Genomic DNA, 20,213 nt, shown 5'->3' on the forward strand with positions numbered 1-20,213 from the left:
TTGCCAACAGAAAATTAGAGCAGAGATGATTTAGGTAAATATGAAGAAAATATTTAGATGAAGGAAACTCTGGGTGGTACAAATGGTTAACGTGCTTGGCTGGTACCTGAAAGATTGGAAGTTTGAATTCTCCAGAGGTGCCTTGGAAGAAAGACCTGGAGATATATTTCTGAAAAATTAGCCATTGAAAACACCATGAAGTACCTCTCTACTTTGACACATATGGGGTCTCCATGAGTCAGCGTCAACTTGACTTTTTTTTTTTAACCTAGATGAATTATTTTTAATTACCATGTAACTACAATGCTGTCAACCATCTTAAAAATTGTTGGTATGTTTGAGTCTATTGTTGTGGCTGCTGTGCCAGTCCATCTCATTGAAGGTTTCCCTAGTTTTTGCTGACCCTCTACTTTAGCAATCATGATGTCCTTTTGTAGCTATTAGTCTTTTCTGGTGATGTGTCCAAAGTAAGCAAGTTGAAATCTTGCTATCCATGCTTCTAAGGAGCATTCTGTTTACATTTCTTCTAAGGTTGGTCTATTTATCCTTCTGGCAGTCCATGGTATAGTCAATATTCTTCACCAAAAATGTAGTTTAAATGCATCAATTCTTCTTCTGCATTCGTTTTTCATGTTGTTATTGTTAGTTGCCATCGAGTCAATTCTGACTCATTGTGACCTGATGTTTGCAGAGTAGAAATGCTCCTAGGGTTTTCAAGGCTGCTACGGTTTTCACTTTATGACTAAAGTGAAGACCGCTTAATATGAATATTGTTTAAAAGTACCCATCAACTACAAGATCAAAGATAAACTGAAGATTTCTACCAACTTCAGTCTGAAATAGATCAAACATGCAATGAGGATGCATTGATAATTACTGGTGATTGTAATGCAGAAGTTGGAAACAAAGAAGGATCAGTAGTTCGAAAATATGGCCTTGGTGATAGAAACGATGTCAGAGATAGCATGACCAAATTTTGCAAGACCAATGGCTTTTTCATTGCAAATACCATTTTTTAGCAACATAAATGGCAACGATACACATGGACCTTGCCAGATGGAATACACAGGAATCAAATTGACCACACCTGTGGAAAGAGACCATGGAAAAGCTCAATATCATTAGTCAGAACAAGGCAAGGGATGACTGCGGATGAGACCATTAATTATTCATATGCAAGTTCAAGTTGAAACTGAAAAAAATTAGAAGAAGTCCACAAGAGTCAAAGTATGACTTTGTGTACATTCTACCTGAATTTAGTGACCATCTGAAGAATAGATTTGATGCATTGAACACTAATAGCCTAAGGCCAGTTGTGGGATGACATCAAGGACATCATATATGAAGAAAGCGTGAGGTCATTAGAAAGAAAAGACCTAAGTGGATGTCAGAAGAGATTCTGAAGCTTGTTCTTGAACATCGAGTAGCTAAAGCAAAAGAAAAAAATGAAGTAAAATATCTGAACAGAAGATTTAAAAGGGTGGCTTGTAAAGAAAATAAAGTATTGTGATGGCATGTGCAAAGATCTGGAGATAGAAAACCAAAAGGGAAGAACACAGAAGACATTTCTCAAGCTGAAAGAACTGGAGAAAAAATTCAAGTTGCAATACTGAAGGATTCTCAGGGTAAATATTAAATGATGTTGGAAGCATCAAAAGAAGATGGAAGGCATACACAGAGTCACTATACCAAAAAGAACTGGTCAACATTCAACCATTTCAGGAGGTAACGTATAATCAGGAACCAACGGTACTGAAGGAAGAGAGGTCCAAGCTACACTGAAAGAATCAGTGAAAAACAAGGCTCCGGGAATTGACAGAATACCAACTGAGGTGTTTCAACAAACGGATGCAGTGCTGGAAGTGCTCTCTTGTCTATGCCAAGAAATTTGGAAGAGAGCTACCTGGCCAACCTACTGGAAGAGATCCATATTTATGCCTATTCCCCAGAAAGGTAATCCAACCGAATGCAGAGATTATTGAACAATATCATTAATATCACACACAAACAATATATTGCTGAAGATCATTCAAAAGTGGCTGCAGCAATATATCGACAGGGAACTTCCAGAAATTCAAACCAGGTTCAGAAAAGGACATGGAACCAGGGATATCATTGCTGATGCCAGATGTATCATGGCTGAAAGCAAAGAGTATCAGAAAGATGTTTACCTGTGTTTTATTGACTATGCAAAGACATTTAACTATGTGGATCATAACAAATTATGGATAACATTGCAAAGAATGGGAATCCCAGAACACTTAATTATGCTCATGAGGAATCTGTACATGGATCCAGAGACAGTTGTTCAGACAGAACGAGGGGATACTGCATGGTTTAAAGTCAGTAAAGGTAGGTTTTCAGGGTTGTATCCTTACACCATGCCTACTCAAGGTATATGCTGAGCAAATAATGTAAGAAGCTGGACTATATGAAGAACAGGGCTTCAGGATTGGAGGGAGACTCAATAACAACTTCTGTTATGCAAATTATACAACCTTGCTTGCTGAAAGTGAAGAGGACTTGAAGCACACACTGACGAAGATCAAAGACCGCAGCCGTCAGTGTGGGTTACCCCTCAACATAAAGAAAACAAAAATCCTCACAACAAAACCAAAAAAACAACATCATGATAAATGGGGAAAAGACTGAAGTTGTCAAGGATTTCATTTTGCTTGAATCCACAATGAACAGCTATGGAAGCAGCAGTCAAAAAATCAAAAGACACATTGCATTGGGCAAATCTGTTGCAAATGACTTCTTTAAAGTGTTGAAGAGCAAAGATGTTACCTAGAGGGCTAAGGTACACCTGACCCAAGCCATGGTGCTTTCAATTGCATCGTAGGCATGGGAAAACTAGACAATGAATAGGGAAGCCCAAAGAGGAATCGATGCCTTTGAATTGTGGTGTTGGCAAAAATATTGAATATACCATGGGCTGCCAAAAGAACGAACAAACCCGTCTTCGAAAAAGTATAACCAGAATGCTCCTTAGAATCAGATGGTGAGACTAGGTCTCACATACTTTGGATATGTTGTCAGGAGGTCAGTCCCTGGAGAGGGACATCATGCTTGGTAAAGTACAGGGTCAGTGAAAAAGAGGAAGACCGTCAATGAGATGTACTGACACAGTGGCTGCAACAATAGGCTCAAGCACAGCGAAAATTGTGAGATCCTGTGGGACTGGGCAGAGTTTTGTTCTGTCGTGCACAGGGTCACTGTGAGTCAGAACTGCCTCCACGGCTACTAACAACACCAATGTCATGAATACACATGTCTTTATAGATTCATTATCTCTAGTAACCACAATAATTTAGTTTACTTCCTCATAAGCTACAAAGATAATACATTCAAGATACATATTTTATACTCAGTTAATATTCCTTTGACTGATGTCTAATAAGCACCATTTACACCATACAGGACTCCTAGATCAGAGATTAAATGCTTCCATTCCAGGGGAGCCTTTCTTCAGCACACCAGATTTAGAATTTTGGTCTGGATTAATAGTGCCTAGTCTTTTTAATTCATGAAGATTTGTAATTTATGATAAGTTATTTGAATGCTTAATTAATGTTTATAACTTCCACTAGATTATAAAATTCATCAGTATAGAAACTGCCAGATTCACCATGAAATACAGTGTACCAAAATGCACGATAGGCACTTAGGAAAAAAAATCAATAAATCTTAGAATAACTGAAGTGATCCATGAATGATACAATGAGCAAAGAAAAGTCAGCACACTAAGAAATGTCTGCGAAGTTCTCCACAAAGAGGCAGTAAAAAAAAAAAAAATTAATGTCAATTTAAGACACCTCATGAAGCAAGGCGTGTTTCAGGAAATGCAAAACTTTCATACGATATGGCTTTAGGTAAAATACATTTGTTATTAAATTAATGTATCTGGGACAACTTTGTTTCTTATACAGCTTTTTACCATATGATTTTACAAAAACAACTGTGTGTTTTATGTTTTAAAACCAACTTTTATTTTTCAGTTTTTCCAGAGCCCCTTTCACGTCTTTATTTCTTAGGCTGTATATCAGCGGATTTAACATGGGAATCACAAGGGTGTAAAACAAAGAGGTAATTTTGTCTTGATCTGGAGAGTAGACAGAACTTGGCCGGAAATACGTAAAGAGTACGATTCCCTGGAAAACTGCAACAGCCGTTAAGTGAGAGCTGCAGGTGGAGAAAGCTTTGAACCTTCCCTCAGCAGAGCGGATCTTTAAGACTGAGAGAATGATGAACCCCTGAAATGGTACTCAGTTCAATGAAGCCAAAAACAGTGACTAATGCCAACTCATTGACCTGAATATCAGAACAGGAAAGGAGGAAAAGTGGAGGTAAATCACAGAAGAAATGATTAATTTCATTTGACCCACAGAAACATAAACAGAAAGTTAGGGTTGTATGTATCAAAGCATCCACCATGCCCACCAGGTAAACCCCAGCCATGAGCATGGAGCACACCCTGCTGGACATGTTGACTGTATAGAGCAAGGGGTTGCTTATGGCCTTGTATCGATCAAGGGCCATCACTGCCAGCAGGAGACACTCAGAATCTCCAAAGGTGCAAAAGATGAAGAATTGCAGAGCACAGCCATAGAAAGAAATTGATTTGTCCTTGGCTAAGAGGTCCACCAGCATCTTGGGCCCAGTTGCTGTGGAATAGCAGAGGTCACAGAAGGAGAGGTGGCTGAGGAAAAAGTACATTGGTGTTTGGAGCTGGGAGTCCATTCTAATTAAAATGATCATTCCAAGATTTGCCACAAGAATAATGATGTAAACAACCTGAAACACGATGAACATGGCTGCTTTGATCACAGGGTTATTACTAATGCCCCAGAGGTGGAATTCAGTCAAAGAGGAGCAGTTTTCTCCATCCATTCTCCTTTGTTCTTGTTCTAAACAGCTACAAAAAATGATCAAGAGAATGATACATCAGGGTTTAACTCTGCTGGACATTCACAAAATATTATCTTTTAAGACAGCACATTTTCTTTCTGTAAATTGTCTTCTTTATCCACAGAAAGAAGCCCAGATAAATGTAACTCTTAAAGAGGCACTGTAATTGGAAACCCTGGTGGTGTGCGCAGTGGTTAAGAGCTACAGCTGCTAACCAAAAGGTCTGCAGTTCGAATCCACCAGGTGCTCCTTGGAAACCCTACGGGGCACTTCTGCTCTGTCCTTTAGGGTAGTTATGAGTCAGAATTGACTTGACAGCAATGGGTTTTTGGTCTGGGGTTCCTTTATTGAAAAAAAATATAATTAAAATGTCTGGAACACAAACTTCAGAAACTTTGATTCTAAGTCCATGTGTCATTCACGATATCTGTCATTTGTATTGTCCTCTACTGTCTTATCTTAGACAGTGGGTTTGCAATAAACCTAAGGCTCATTCCACATTGAGAGTGATACACAAACCACAGTAGTCAGAGACACACAGCCAGAGGACACAGGCCTCAACGTCGGACGTATACAGATAAATGTCCCATTGGAGGAAAATGCAATCACTTTCATTGTATTTGTCCTGAAATATAATTGACTTTAAAGATTCAGCAACAATATTGCATATAAATTAACAAATGAAAATGATCATGTTACTGTTTTGGTCTATGATGCCTTGAATTTTAACTGAATAATTAAGCATGAATGAAACATTTTTTATTCAACTTTTTTATCACACTTCCTCTGTGACGAGCATTTACAACCAAGTTATGTGACTGATCTGAACCCAAAGGATATGTCCATTGACAAACTAAAGAGAAGTGATACAAAGTGGGAAAAACAGAATTTAACACATGTATATTTTTTTTTTTGTATATCTTTGGATTTCTAAGTTGAATTTTCTGTAAAAATTAAGAAAGAAAAGAGGAATAGCAAATGTTTAAGAATTATAAAAGATTCATTTTCTTGTGTGTGTATGTATGTGTTTGTGTGAATATTTTGGTTGGTATATAAAAATCGAAATGTGAATGGTAGTCTGAGTTTTTTTTTTTTTTTCTGTACTTAGGTATTATAGCATTTGGTTCATATGAACTTGAATTTATACAAATTGGCATTTTTAATTTGACACATCAATTATGGTTGGAATAGCACTAGAAAAATCTAAAATTCACATATACAGTGAAATCACTTAAACAGTAAAAAAACTAATAATTTACTTACGAATTTTAGTTAAAACATAAATTAATAAAATATCTACTCATACTAATGATGTCAGTCAAATTTACACAGCTTCAACCATAAAACATTATGGTTTGGCTATTAGATTACAGAGTTTATTTAATTGAATAATTAAGTATACAATTATTCCTTTACAAATTCCTCAATATTTGATTCCTCATTTTCAAAAAAATTTTTTTTCTATATTCTTTTAATTTGGCAATTCAGAGTCCTACCTGAAATGAGCATGTCTTTCTGTTCTGGTTTTAGGTAGGCGAGCACAAGGAAGGTCACATTTTATTGTTACTTAGTGACATTTGGGACTTAAATCTCTGAAGTCTCTGCCTCATTTTTCTGTGTTACACATGCGATTAATTAAATTTCTGATTCTGTATTTTTCCCCTGTGAATTCTGCAGCAACTTTAGCAAAGCCTGAAGTTTTCATTCAAAATGATCAGTATCCTGTAACAATAACTGAGTCTAATGCCATGCTTTATGGCTACCATCCTCCTGTCAAATCATACATCTAATGAAGCTCAGATAGAACCTCTACTAAATGATTCTAATCTCTTTTCCATTGCTTATCCTGTTTCTTCCATTTCTAAAGCCACCTTCTTTACTTCTTCATTGAGAAATATGACCTCCCTTTAATGGTTGTTCTTTATTGTCATTAATCACAGTCTGATTCCCTTCCCCCAACCACATCAACCACCCCCAACCCAATGATTTTATGATTGTATAACATTCATTACACATAACCCACTCTATCTTAATTTTTTTTTTCTGTTCATATTTGTTTCTCCCAAAATTCTCAGTCTCTAGAACAAGGATGTTTTAAAAGTAATAGATTATTAAATGTTTGCTTTTAATTATCTTCTTTTTTTTTTTTTTTGGTGGATAATGAACAAAGAGTAGAAATAAACAGATTTTGAGGGCTGTTCTCATTTAGTTCATAGGTTAAAAAAATGACTTTAAGAAAACACATGTGTTAGGGTAATGCTTTCAAGAAAAAAAAATCTCTATAGTCTTTCTCTATTGATCTGTCTATATATAGTAGCAAAATTATACATAACAAAATATATACCTGATCAACAATTTCTAAATGTATAATTCAGTAAAATTAATTACATTCTTCAAGTTGTACAACCATTCTCACTATCCTTTTCCAAGTCATTCCACTACCATTAACGTAAACTCAATTCCTCCTAAGCAAAAATTCCCTCTTCACCTTCCCTCTCACCCTTGATAACCACTAATCATCTTTGGTTTCTATAAAACCAAAAAATAACTCTTTGCTGCCAAGTTGGTTCCAACTCATAACAACACTATAGGATAGAGTAGAAATGCACCATAGGTTTCCTGCTAGTGGCTGGTGAATCTGAACTGCCAACCTTTTGGTTAGTAGTTGAACTCTTAACCACTGCGCCACCAGGGCTTCTTGGTTTCCATATACCTGTGTCTTTCTTATAAATGAGATCATACAGCATTTGTACTTTTGAGACTGGCTGACTTCACTCAGCATGAGGTTTACAAGGTTCATCCATATTGTGGCTTGGATCAGGACTTCATTTCTCTTTATGGCTGAGTAGTAGTCCGTTGTGTGTATATAGCACAATTTGTTTATCTGTTAATTTGTTGACGAACCTTTCAGTTGTTTCCTCCTTTTGACTATTGTGAAAAGTGCTGCAATAAACGTTGAATAGGTGACTGCTGTTTATTTTTAAAAATTACTTTTTGCAACAGATACTGGTGACGATTCCTCAATATAATTAATGTAATAAGTGTCACCGAATTGTACATGAAAAACCTGTTTACTTGGCATATGTTTTGAAATATATACATTTTACCAAAATACGTATTTTTAATTTTATTGAGCTTAAGATGAAAGCTTACAGGTCAAGTTAATCTCTCATTTAAAAATTTATACACATTGTTTTGTGACATTGGTTGCAGTCCCCACAATGTGACAGCATACTCATCCTTACCCTGGGTTCCCTGTGTCCATTAACAAGTTCCTGTCCCTTCCTGCTATGTCATCTTGCTTTTGGCCATTTGGTCTTGTATATTTGATTGAAATAAGAAGCATGTTCTTCATGAGTGTTATTTTTGTTTTATAGGCCTGTCTAATTTTTGTCTGAAAAGTAGTAGACTGCAGGTTTCAGTTCTGAGTTAGCCGACTGCCTGGAGACCATAGTCTTGAGAGTTCCTTCAGTCTCTGTCAGATAAGTAAGTCTGGTCTTTTTTTTTTTTTTTTAATTTGAATTCTATTCTACATTTTTCTCCCATTCTGTACGGGCTTCTTTGTTGCGATCCCTTTCAGAGCACTGTATGATGGTAACCGGACACTATCTAGTTCTTCTGGGCTCAGGCTGGTGGAGTCTCTGGTTCATGTGGTCCTTTAGACCTTTGGGCTAATATTTTCGTTGTGTCTTTGGTATTCCTCATTCTCCTTTGCTCCAGACAAGATGTGACTAATAGTTGTATCTTAGACGGCCACTTGCAAGATTTTAAGACCCTAGAAGCCATTCTCCAAAGCGGGATGTAGAAAATTTTCTTTATGAACTCTGTTATGCCAATTGACCTAGATATTCCCTAAGATTATGATCCCCAGGGCCCAGACCAAGGTACTCAATCCCTCAGAGTGTTTGGATGTGTCAAGGAAACTTCTATGTTTTTGCTTTGGTCCAGTTGTGCTGACTTTCCCTACAATTTGTGTGTTGTCTTTCCCTTCACCGAAGTTGACACTTGTCTACTATCTAGTTAGTGATATCCCCTCTCCCTTTCTCCTCATTCTCGTATCCATCAAAAAATGTTTATTTCTGTGTGCAAACCTTTTCTAGAGTTCTAATAAGAGTGTTCTCGTACAATTTTTGTCCTTTGAGACTGACTTGTTTCACTCAGTATAATTTCCTCCAGATTCATTCATGTTGTGTGATATTTTGTGGATTCATCATTGTTCTTTATTGCTGTGTAGTGTTACATTATATGTATATACCATAATTTGCTTATTCATTCATTTGTTGGTGGTCATTTAGGTTGTTTCCATTTTTTTGGTATTGTGAATAGTGCTGCAATGAACATGGGCATGCATATATCTATCCATGTGGCAACTCTTATTCCTCCAGGGTTGATTCCTAGGCATGGGATTACTGGATCATATGGTATCTCTATTTCTAGCTTTTTAAGGAAATGCCATCTGAAGAGTAGGCAGAACTTGGCCAGAAATACATAAAGAGCATAGTACCCTGGAAAATTGCAACAGCAGTTAAGTGAGAGGTACAGGTGGAGAAAGCTTTGAATCTTCCCTCAGAAAAGTGGATTTTTAAGGCCGAGAAGATAATGCAACCATAAGAGACAAGAACAGCAGAAACAGTATTCAGTTCAATGAAACAAAAACCGTGAATAATATCAGCTCATTGACCTGAATATCAGAATAGGAAAGGAGGAGAAGTAGAGGCAAATTACAGAAGAAATGATTAATTTCATCTGACTCACAGAAAAATAAATGGAAATTTAATGTGTTATATATCAAAGCATCCACCATGCCTACCAGGTAAACCCCAAACATAAGCATGGAGCACACACTACTGGATATGTTTACTGTATAGAGCAAGTGGTTGCTAATGGCTTTGTACTGATCAAAGGTTAGAGCCACCAGCAGGAGACACTCAGAATCTCCAAAGACTGAAGATGAAGAATTGCAGAGCACAGCCATAGAAGGAAATTGATTTGTCTTTGGCTAGTATGTCCACCGGCATCTTGGACTCAATTGCTGTGGGATAGCAGAGGTCACAGAAGGATAGGTGGTTGAGGAAAAAGTACATTGGCGTTTGAAGCTGGGAGTCCATTCTAATTAAAACAATCATTCCATGATTTGACAGAAGGTTGTTGTTAGGTGCCTTTGAATTGGCTTTGACTCATATGGACCCTATATACAATAGAAGCAAACACTGCTTAGTCATATGACATCCTCAAAATTGTTGCAATTTTTTAGCCCTTTGTTGCAGCCACTGTGTCAACCCATCTCCTCAAGTGTCTCCCTCTTTTTCACTGACCATCTACTTCACCAAGCATGATGTCCTTCCCCAGGTACTAGTATCTCCTGATAACATGCCCAGAGTACGCGAGAGAAAGTCTTGCCATCTTCGCTTCAAAGGAACATTCTGGCTGTACTTCCTCCAAGACAGATTTGTTTGTTCCTCTGACAATTCATAGTATATTCAATATTCTTCTCCAACACCATAATTCATAAGGCATCGATTCTTCTTCAGTCTTTCTTATTCATCATCCAGCTTTCACATGCATGAGAGGCAATTGAATACACCATGTCCCAGGTCAGGCACACCTTAGTCCCCAAGGTGACATCTTTGCTTACTAGCACTTTAAAGAGGCCTTTTGAGCGGATTTTCCCAGTGCAATAAATTGTTTTATTTCTTGACATCTGCTTCTATGGGTGTTAAATATGGATCCAAGTAAAACGAAATCTTGACAAACTTCAATAGTTTCTCTGCCAGGAGGTTAATGACATAAATAACTAGAAACATGCTGAAGAGGGTCACTTTGATCTCTTCCTATTAGCAATTCAAAGAAGAAAAAAAAGAATTCACTCAAGGAGGGACAATTTTTCCTTTCTACTGTCCTTTGTTCTTATTTTAAACTGTTGATAAAATAATCCAGAAAATGGTAGATTTATGTTTAACACTTCTGGACATCCACAAAATATTGTCTATAAAGTAGAAATAAATTTGTTCCTGTAAAACATCTTTTTTATCTTCACAATATTCAGATGTGTTGCTCTCTAACGAGGCATTTTTTTTTTTGACAATAATAAAAAATATTTATATGTCAGATAAGAAGTCGAGAAACTTTGATCTAAACCTCCAGGTTTCATGAGGCATGTGACTTCCTATTTCTTAATTTTTTTTTGGACCTTATGTCCTTATCTCTGGAAGTGAAGTTGGATGAATTGAAATCTCGATCCATTTTCAAAATAATGCCTGCCAAGAGTGCATTTATTAGCTCATGAAAAAAATAAAAACAATATGGAAAAAATACCAGTGTTAGAGAGCAAACCTGGAAGACACATGACTAAGCATATGGTTTTCTTGCATATATTCACAGTGCCAAAAAAAGTGATCACAATTAATGTGCTCCTCAGAAATCATGATTGGCTTAAAAGCTTGCATTTTAGATCTGTAATCAGTGAGCATACCACTGACTTGATAATAATGAAAATCGTTGTTACTAATCTTGGTCTACATCAACTATTTGGTGAGACATGAAGTACATTTACTAAAGTTTTCTCTGGAATTGTATCCCTGCTGTGCCACAATGTTCTTATGATTTGTAAAGAGCTTGGGTGCAAAATTACAAATCTTGACATTCAAACAGAAATGCAAAAATAAATGGAAACAACAGAATCGAACACATACTTCACATATCTTTGGATTTTAAATTAACTGTTTCATTACAGAATGGAAGTGAGCAGAGGGTTAATAAAATTTCTGAAATATATAAACTTTGTTTCTTATGCATATGTGTATTTATATGTGTGTAACGCGTTCGTGTGTGTGCGTGTCTCACTGTTGATACATAAGGATTGAAATGAGGATGATGGTCCAGTCTTTGTACACTTAAGTAACTATGTCATATGGTTCACAGGGAATTGCATATTTCAAAAGAGATTGACTCAAAATACAACCTAATCCTATAAATTGAGTCCTGCCTCATTAGCATAACTGCCACCTATCCCACCTCATTAACATCATAGAGGTAGGATTTATAACCCGTAGGATAATCGCATCAGATCACAAAATGATGGACAACCACACAATCTTGGGAGTCATGGTGTAGTCAAGTAGCTACACATTTTGGGGAGACACAATTCAATCCACAACACCCTGTGAATACCTAAAAGAATTTAGCAAAGGCTGAGCTCTCAATTTTTTACTCCTGTCATCAAGTTAATGTTAGGAAGATGACCGAAACTTTTTTTTATGTTATGATTTTCAGCTACCCTGAATCTATACCTCCTTCTGTCCAGTCAAATCAGAAATCCATTGAAACTTAATAGATTCTCTACTTCATCACTCCCAACTCTTTTCTATTCTTGTTTTTGTTTCTTCCATTTCTACAACACTCTCATTGACTTACTGACTTAGGAATGTTATTACTCTTCAGTGGTAATTTTTTTTTCTTTTTTATGTTCCACACACTATAAAATTCATCCCTTTAAATTGTACGTTTTAGTGTTATGTAGCATGTCCACAAGCTTGTACAACCACTACAGCTATCTAAGTCCATAGCATTTTTCATCATCCCAAAAAGCAGCCTGTACCCATTAACATTGTACTTTCACCACTCCCCCCAGATCCTGGAAACCACAACCTATTTTGTGAATCTATGCATTTGTCTATTCTGGACATTTCATAACAGCCATAATAGTAGAATCATGTAATAAGTGAATTTTTTGCTGGACTTCTTTCTTTAGCATATTATTTTCAATGTTCATCCATATTGTAATATGTATCAATACTCCATCCTTTCTCATGGCTGAATAGTATCCCATTGTATACTATATTTTGTTTACCCATACATCACTGAAAGGACACATGGGTTGTTTACAGTTTTGGGCTATTATGAATATTTGCTGCTATGAATATTTGTATCAGTATTAGTGTTAAGTGATGCTTTCTTCACCATGGCATCCCTGGGTGGTATAAAAGATTAACATGCTCTGCAGCTAACTGAAAGCTTGGAGGTTTGAGTCAACCCAGGTGCCTCGGAAAACAGACCTGGCAATCTACTTCCAAAAGGCCACAACCATTGAAAACTTTATGTAGTGAAGTTCTACTCTGAAACACATGATGTTGCCATGAGTCAGAATTGACAGCAATCAGTATGGTTTGGGTTTTGGTAGAAAAGTAGCATAAGCCATGTGGAAAGCTGAAAAGATGATAGCCATCTCATATACAGAGTCATGGTGTCATCTACGTAAGTGCTTCCACTTGAACACATTGAAAAAATACCGACACCCTCTATTTTCAGTCAGTCCCTTCTCTGAAAACATTTATATTTTCCCATAAGAGATATAATCTCTTTTCTTGAGTACGAAAAGACGGTGGTGTATCAAAAATGAGATTTTTATATGCAGCTTTATACTTTGCAATACAAATGTTATCACATTATAACATATTGTATATGTTAATAATTTGGAGTAATGAAAAGCTGTGTTGAGATAATATATCTAATCTTGCTCTCCGTGGCTGGCATGATCCTCTACAACTTTGGCTAAGTAAATCTGAAATTTAATCTAATATTAAACAGTGCGATTGTCTTTGTAGCTGTATGTGAGTGTGTTCTCTTCCAAATTAAGCAACAGAAGTGCTCAGGAGAACCACTGTTGGTCAGAAATTTCAAGAAAACCTCCAGAGAAATTGATAATGGAAAGAAATCAACAACTGATAATTGACTTTGGCTACATCTTGCAGGTTTTTACAACAAAGAGTACATGGATTTAAACATACCTTTCAGTGCTGACATTTCTAGAACATGTATTATAAAATTCATTATTATACAATAATAATCATATATAGAAAAACATCAGTTACTGAAATACATTTCCCAATAAGCACATGGTTCAATTTCCATTGTCAAACGCCTTTTCCTGGGTTTTCTGCTCTGCTCTGTGGGTTGACTTCCTCATGAGGATGCAGGCAGGACCTGTGAGGCATCAGCACTTCTTCTGTTTCTGAGATGCTGTAGGAGGATGGTTTACACCGTCAGCAATACTTTGGTGTAGTAAAAGGTAACAGAAAAAAGGAAAAACAAATGTTTTGTGTTGTAATTAACCTATTCTTCCACTCCCACTTAAAAAAAAATTCCCAAAGTAGTTTGGAGTGGATTGGACACAGAAGGTTCTCTGCAAGGAGCTGAACTGCTATTCAGCAAACTGGGATTTGATTTTTCTGTTACTGCTTTCCTAGCAGTCCTGCTTCTCACTATCTCATTGCATGATACGCCTTTATTAATGAAGGTGAGCATATTGTATAAACATACACACACAATAACTAACATCTGTTCAGTGCCTAAAAAGGCTTAAGCGCTACTCTCAGCACTAATGCACTTTATCATTCAACAACCAGTGACGTGGTTACTGTATTCTCCCCATTTCTCATATGAGGAAACCAAGGCACACATAAATTAAGTAGCTTGCTCAAGGTGCTATTTGTTAGTCGGGCACAGAGTTGACATGTAAACCAAAGCAATCTGGCTCCTTCTGTCATCCAGTAATCTACCCGTGTATATGAGATATTCTGTTTTTTTTTTTACAGCACACACACACGCACACACACAAAAAAAAACAATGTATTTACTGTATGTGTTAAGACAGCCTGATGCAACCTGTTTGAGCATGAAACCCAAGCTAGAAACATTTAAACACTAGTCTGACTTATTTAGTGGCAATTGCAACACTTTTAAACGTAGTCTTATATACTGGAGTTATGAAATGCTTTTGACTGTGTATAAAAGAAAACGCATTTAGCTGCTTGGTAAAATCCCTTGTGTGAGAAGTTGTGTGTGTACTGGTAAAATGATTACAGTTTCCCAATCAGAGTTTATAATTGGGGAATTGGTGAGTCCCCGGAGCTTAACGTCTCATGAGGAATCTGTCTTTGATCTTAGAGCTTTCTTAGCTGCATCTTTTACATCTTTGTTTCTCAAACCGTAAATCAGTGGATTTAGCACTGGGATGACAATGGTGTAGAACACCGAGATGATTTTATTAGTGTTGGGAGAATACAGGGAGCTGGGCCTTGAGTAAATAAACAGTAGAGTCCCCTGATAAATGACCACAGAAGTCAGGTGAGAGGCACATGTGGAGAAGGCTTTCTTCCTCCCACTGGAAGAGCGAGTCTTTAAGACCGAGAGAAGAATGAAATAGTAGGAGATAACAATGATGATGAAGCAGATGATTTCCACGGAGCTGCCATATGTGGAGAGGAGCCACTCATTAACTGAGGTGTCTGTGCAGGAGAGCTTAAGCAGTGGAAGGAGGTCACAGAAAAAATGATTAATCACATTTTTGTCACAGTATTTCAGAATAAAGGCAAAGGATGTATGAACCAGGGAGCTTATGTTGCCACCAATATAGGACAAGACAATCAGCCATACACGGATGCCCCGGGACATCACAACTGTATACAGCAAAGGGTTACAGATGGCGACATAGCGATCATAGGCCATGGCAGCCAAGATAAAGGATTCTGTATCTGCAAAAGTACAGAAAAAATAGAACTGCAGGGCACAGCCATAATAGGAAATGGATTTGTTCTCTGAGAGGAAGTTGACCAGCATTTTGGGAACAATGACTGAGGAATAACAAAGGTCTACAAACGATAGGTTACTGAGAAAAAAATACATGGGGGTTTGAAGACGTGAATCTATTCTGATTAACATTATCAAGCCAATGTTCCCCATTAGAATCACACCATACAACATCAGAAACACCAAGAATAGGACAATCTGCAGTTCAGGGCATGTTGGAAAGTCTAATAGAACAAATTCAGTCACCAAGGTGTAGTTTCCTTCTATCAGTTCCATATTATTAATTTTTTTTTCCTTTCTTGAGAATCCTAATATTCTAAAACATTATAATAATGAAAGAGAAATAAAATTAGATGTAATCATAAATTAGTTTGATTGTTCAACAAACCATCAGTCAAATAAAGAAACTTCTCTTCAAATACAACATTTGAGAGATATATTTCAGATTTCAATAGCTGTTAAATTCCATGGTCACAAGTTTTATTTAATTTCTTTCATTAATGACTATTTCTTCCAATGGACAGTTGGCTCCATAGTACAGAGGGCATGTTGCAGTTTGCTTACCTTTTTGTACCTGAAATGTAACACTATAGTTACAGTACAAGATTAGATGGATTAATGAATGGACTGAGGATTGTATAAAGGAAAGAAGAAATATCGATATTTATTAAACAGAAAACGACTTGTAGAACATGCCTTAGAATGAGGAGAATTATGGAGGCATTTGCTTTTTCTCTCAAGAAATTATAGTCAAAAGATAGAAAGGTATAATAAAACATACACCGGCTAATTGTTTCTTGTATTTATTTCTTGTTAATATAAAGTAATGTAATATTAGTGAAATAAAACCAATGTCACTAATTACCTACCATGAGTATATTTTTAAAAGAAGTTATGGTAATTCTATAAATCCTGTATTAGCCAAGCTGATTAAATTTGTTAAATATATATCGTTCCATCAATCACAATGCCCAGCTTCCAATGAGCACAGAATGAATATTAGTTGACTAAATAAGTAGAAACCCTGCTGGTGTAGTTGGTTAAGTGCTACAGCTGCTAATGAAAGGGTCAGCAGTTCGAATCCACCAGGTGCTCCTTGGAAACTCTATGGGGCAGTTCTACTCTCTCATATAGGGTTGCTGGGAGTCGGAGTCGACTCGATGGCACTGTGTTTGTTTTTGGTTTAAATAAGTAAGTAGACACAGACACAAAAAAATGTTTAAGTTACTTCAAATGAAATAAAATCATTCTATATGTCCTTCTCACTGAAATATAGTTAGCTGCTATTACTTTTTATGTTTTTATAATTCAGGGTATTTATACTGAGAAATCTGTCAATCAGTTTTCCTGGGGTTTCAGAATACTTCTAACAGTAGAAAGAATTTTAACTTAACCTGGAACAGTACGAAATTTGAAGCTAACCTTGAAGGATAGACTTGAAAAATATATGAAAACAAACGAGGAAAGCATCCAATGAGCTATGTTAGTGTTGCCTCAGAGATCCCAAGAAGGGAATTAAAAATGTTTTTGGGTCACTAGCTCATTACATGTATAAAAACTCAGCGACGGTGCTATCAACTTTATCTCATTCAGTAACTAAAACCACCCTATGGCACAGACACAGAGAATCTATTGAGAATCAGAAGGGTTAATTACTTGTGTGGTCACGTTATTGTATCCAAGAGTGGGAATGAGATATAGCACTACAGCAAGACAGCAGTTAACTTACTCTTAGTTCACCTGTTTTCAATATAATCAGGTTATTTAGGAAAGATAAGACCTCTGCTTTAGACTTAGAAAAAATATGTTTGGAATTCTATCTTGACTACAAGAGTACTGTGGGATCTTGGGCAAATTAATATAAATTATATTATTTTTACATATGAATGATAACAAATATCTCACAGGGTTGCTGTACTGATCAAATTAAAAAAAAAAAATAATCTCCCTGTCCACCTACCATCCAACCATCCATTTATCTACTTACCTACCTATATATTTACCTATCTGTCTATCCATCCACGTAGTTATTTTTTAGAGTGGCTGACACAGTTAGGAAAACATCAAAAACTTGTCTCAATAGCCACACTGCTCTCACTTTATCATATTTATGACTAGAGCTGTAAGCCAAGGTTTTATTAATAATGGCTAGCATTTACGTAGTGATTGTTAGCTTCAAGGTGATATTCTAAAGACTACGTATATCTTATTAAATTGTTTCAACAAAAATAACCAAGGTTTGATCTACATACTATTATTATCATTTTTCTCTTACAAATAAGGGAACTAAGACACTTGGGATTTGAGAGCTAGGATGTAATAGAGACAGCACTGGAACCTAAGAGTCTGCATCCAAAGCCTTATGATACATAGATAGGCTCTTTCGTCGATAGATCGTCATTATTCGTTTTTTTATTTTGGATGAGAAACTTAAAGCTTGGCATAATATAAAGTCTTGTAGTTGGCAGCTGCAAATTAAAATTTGTATGTGTCCAAAGTCAAGGCCTGTGACGGTAACCTTGAGGGTGATTGGACTATGAATAATGTGGCCACCATAAGACAGGGTGCGGGATGTAGGGAAGCTGAGGGAAGGAATAAGTGGCTTACGTATTTACTGAACAGAACGCATACTTCTGGAAACTTCACATTGATCGTTCCTTCTTATAGTCTAAAAATATTTCATCTACACAAAGGTGAGAGGGAAGTAAAGAGGCATTAAGTATAGTGGTAGGAGAAGACAGCAGTCCTGAGATTCTTGTTTTAAACAGAAATTAACAAAAAGATCCAATCAATATGCTTTGATTCACTATTTTTTTCCCCGAAGATATCGCAACACAATCTTAAGATAGACAATAAGTTTAAATTAATTCAAAACATCAGGGAACCAGTCATGCTTCAGCTCTCTTATCTGTAATACATATGTAAAAGCTTTTTTAAATGCTTTACATTTACAAAGAAGTTGTATCAGAAAAGGTGATGTATGATGCATTACCTTGTGGGTACAGTACTGACAGATAAAGGTGCTTTTCCACATTTTTGAACATAAATTAATGGTTTTTTCTCTTAGGTCCATGAAAGCCATTTTATGCACCATTAAAACCAGTCTAGTAGCCACAGAAGTTACTTACCAAGGAAAGAACTGTATTCCAAGAACCTGGATGAATACTTTTGTCAATAGATCCAAGGGCTTTTAAATACATTCTCATGGCATTGGGGACCTAACAATTGAAGGGTTCCAAACATGCTCATTTTAAAGAGAAACCTGGGGAATAATTAGCAGGATTACTGACATTGTGTTAGGTGTTTTTTTTTTTAAATTAGTTGCATAAGTAATTATTAGATAACCACTGTTAGCATCAATTTGAATAGTAATTTTAATTCTTACTAATTTTGAGATTATTTTTAATGATACTTAGAATTCTACGAAAGACCTACTTTAAGGGGTTCTTTGAAAATAGTTCAAATATTAAAAAATGCGATGATTGTCTTTTAAATTTGGCAAGCAAAAATAAAAATAACTAATATTTTATTAAATAAAATGATAAAATATTAGCTATCAATAAAAAGAGTGGAAAATTTTTTCATCCAATTCAAATTAGAATTCACAAAAAAGAATCAAATCAACATTCTATAACTGGAAAAATAAAATACTTATATTTAACAACTTATTGAATGAATTTCAACATCACTTTGAATACTAGGGATCAGGAGATTGGGTGAACAAGTAGTGTCAGAAGAGTCTATATTAAGGCTTTGTCTTGGAGTTTGCAACTAAAGTGATATAGGAAATCATCAGGAAAAATATATGTTACTATCACTAAAACATCTAGAATATACATCTTGAACCTTAAAAATCAGAATTTCCTGGGTACTACTCTTTCATTTAAAAGGTGCTCAGCTGAATAATTTCAAAATGCTTTCTTTGTATTACAGAACCTACAGAGTTTTACATCTTTCACACACTAGATGTAATCAGGGCAAATTACCCAAACACAAAATTAGTAAGCAAGTTTCTTCAAATCATCAAAAATTCCGTAATCTTTCAGTGTTCTTAGAGATCTTTGGCACAACCCAGATCTTTCATGAGGCTAGACAATGCTCTGTTTCTCAGTCTGTAAATATCTTTTTCAAATTTGCTTATTTTCATTTAAGCCACTCTTCTGTTACTTTGATAGGTTGATATCACTTGTCCGTATGCGCATGATACTCTTATACTTCAAATCCAAGTAAACCATCATCAAACAAAAAGCCCCGACCTCTGAATTTCCCTTCCCTTGGTGTCAATACCTCAATAGGTTGAACTGGTTTTCTAATTAATTAAAATAAAATTGAATTAATATTGAACTTGTGTTTTTAACAAGTATCAAACTAGCAAAGGCTAATGTTAATTTTCCAATAAATACTGGAGAAGCTGTAAAAGTAAGAGAAAAAAATGATATTTCTAAGAATTAGCAAAAAAAAATTGTAAGAGGAGAGGTTCTCTTTCTGGGTATATAGCTGGTTAAGATATTGAGACCAACTCCCTTCCTGGAAGAAAAAAAAATAATAATGCAGAAAGCTACTTTAAATCCACTCAAAAACATAAGTGAACTGACAAGTTATTTAGTTACCATTAGAGCAAGGATCAAGAAGAAAATATTCTCATCACTTTATAATGTGTAAATAATACAAATATTTGGAGCCATAAGTTAAAATGAATCTAATGAACATTGCAA

The 20,213-nt window shown here is 35.9% G+C and overlaps 1 protein-coding gene and 1 pseudogene across 1 annotated transcript; both read right to left on the bottom strand.

The window, feature by feature from the left end:
* Nucleotides 1-3,845: 3,845 nt before the first annotated feature.
* Nucleotides 3,846-4,893, bottom strand: LOC100661110 (olfactory receptor 5W2-like; annotated as a pseudogene).
* A 9,902-nt stretch (nucleotides 4,894-14,795) lies between these two features.
* On the bottom strand, nucleotides 14,796-15,774 carry LOC135231903 (olfactory receptor-like protein OLF1). The gene has a single exon (XM_064289112.1). The coding sequence runs from the start codon at nucleotides 15,772-15,774 to the stop codon at nucleotides 14,830-14,832; it is 945 nt and encodes a 314-aa protein (XP_064145182.1). The 3' UTR covers nucleotides 14,796-14,829.
* Nucleotides 15,775-20,213: the final 4,439 nt, after the last annotated feature.

The sequence above is a fragment of the Loxodonta africana genome, chromosome 7 (assembly GCF_030014295.1).
Source record: "Loxodonta africana isolate mLoxAfr1 chromosome 7, mLoxAfr1.hap2, whole genome shotgun sequence".
In the NCBI taxonomy this organism is placed as follows: Eukaryota; Metazoa; Chordata; class Mammalia; order Proboscidea; family Elephantidae; genus Loxodonta; species Loxodonta africana.

What these genes read in the sequence shown, in the direction of transcription:
- LOC135231903 (XM_064289112.1), bottom strand. Translation starts at nt 15,774, where the DNA reads ATGGAACTGATAGAAGGAAACTACACCTTGGTGACTGAATTTGTTCTA.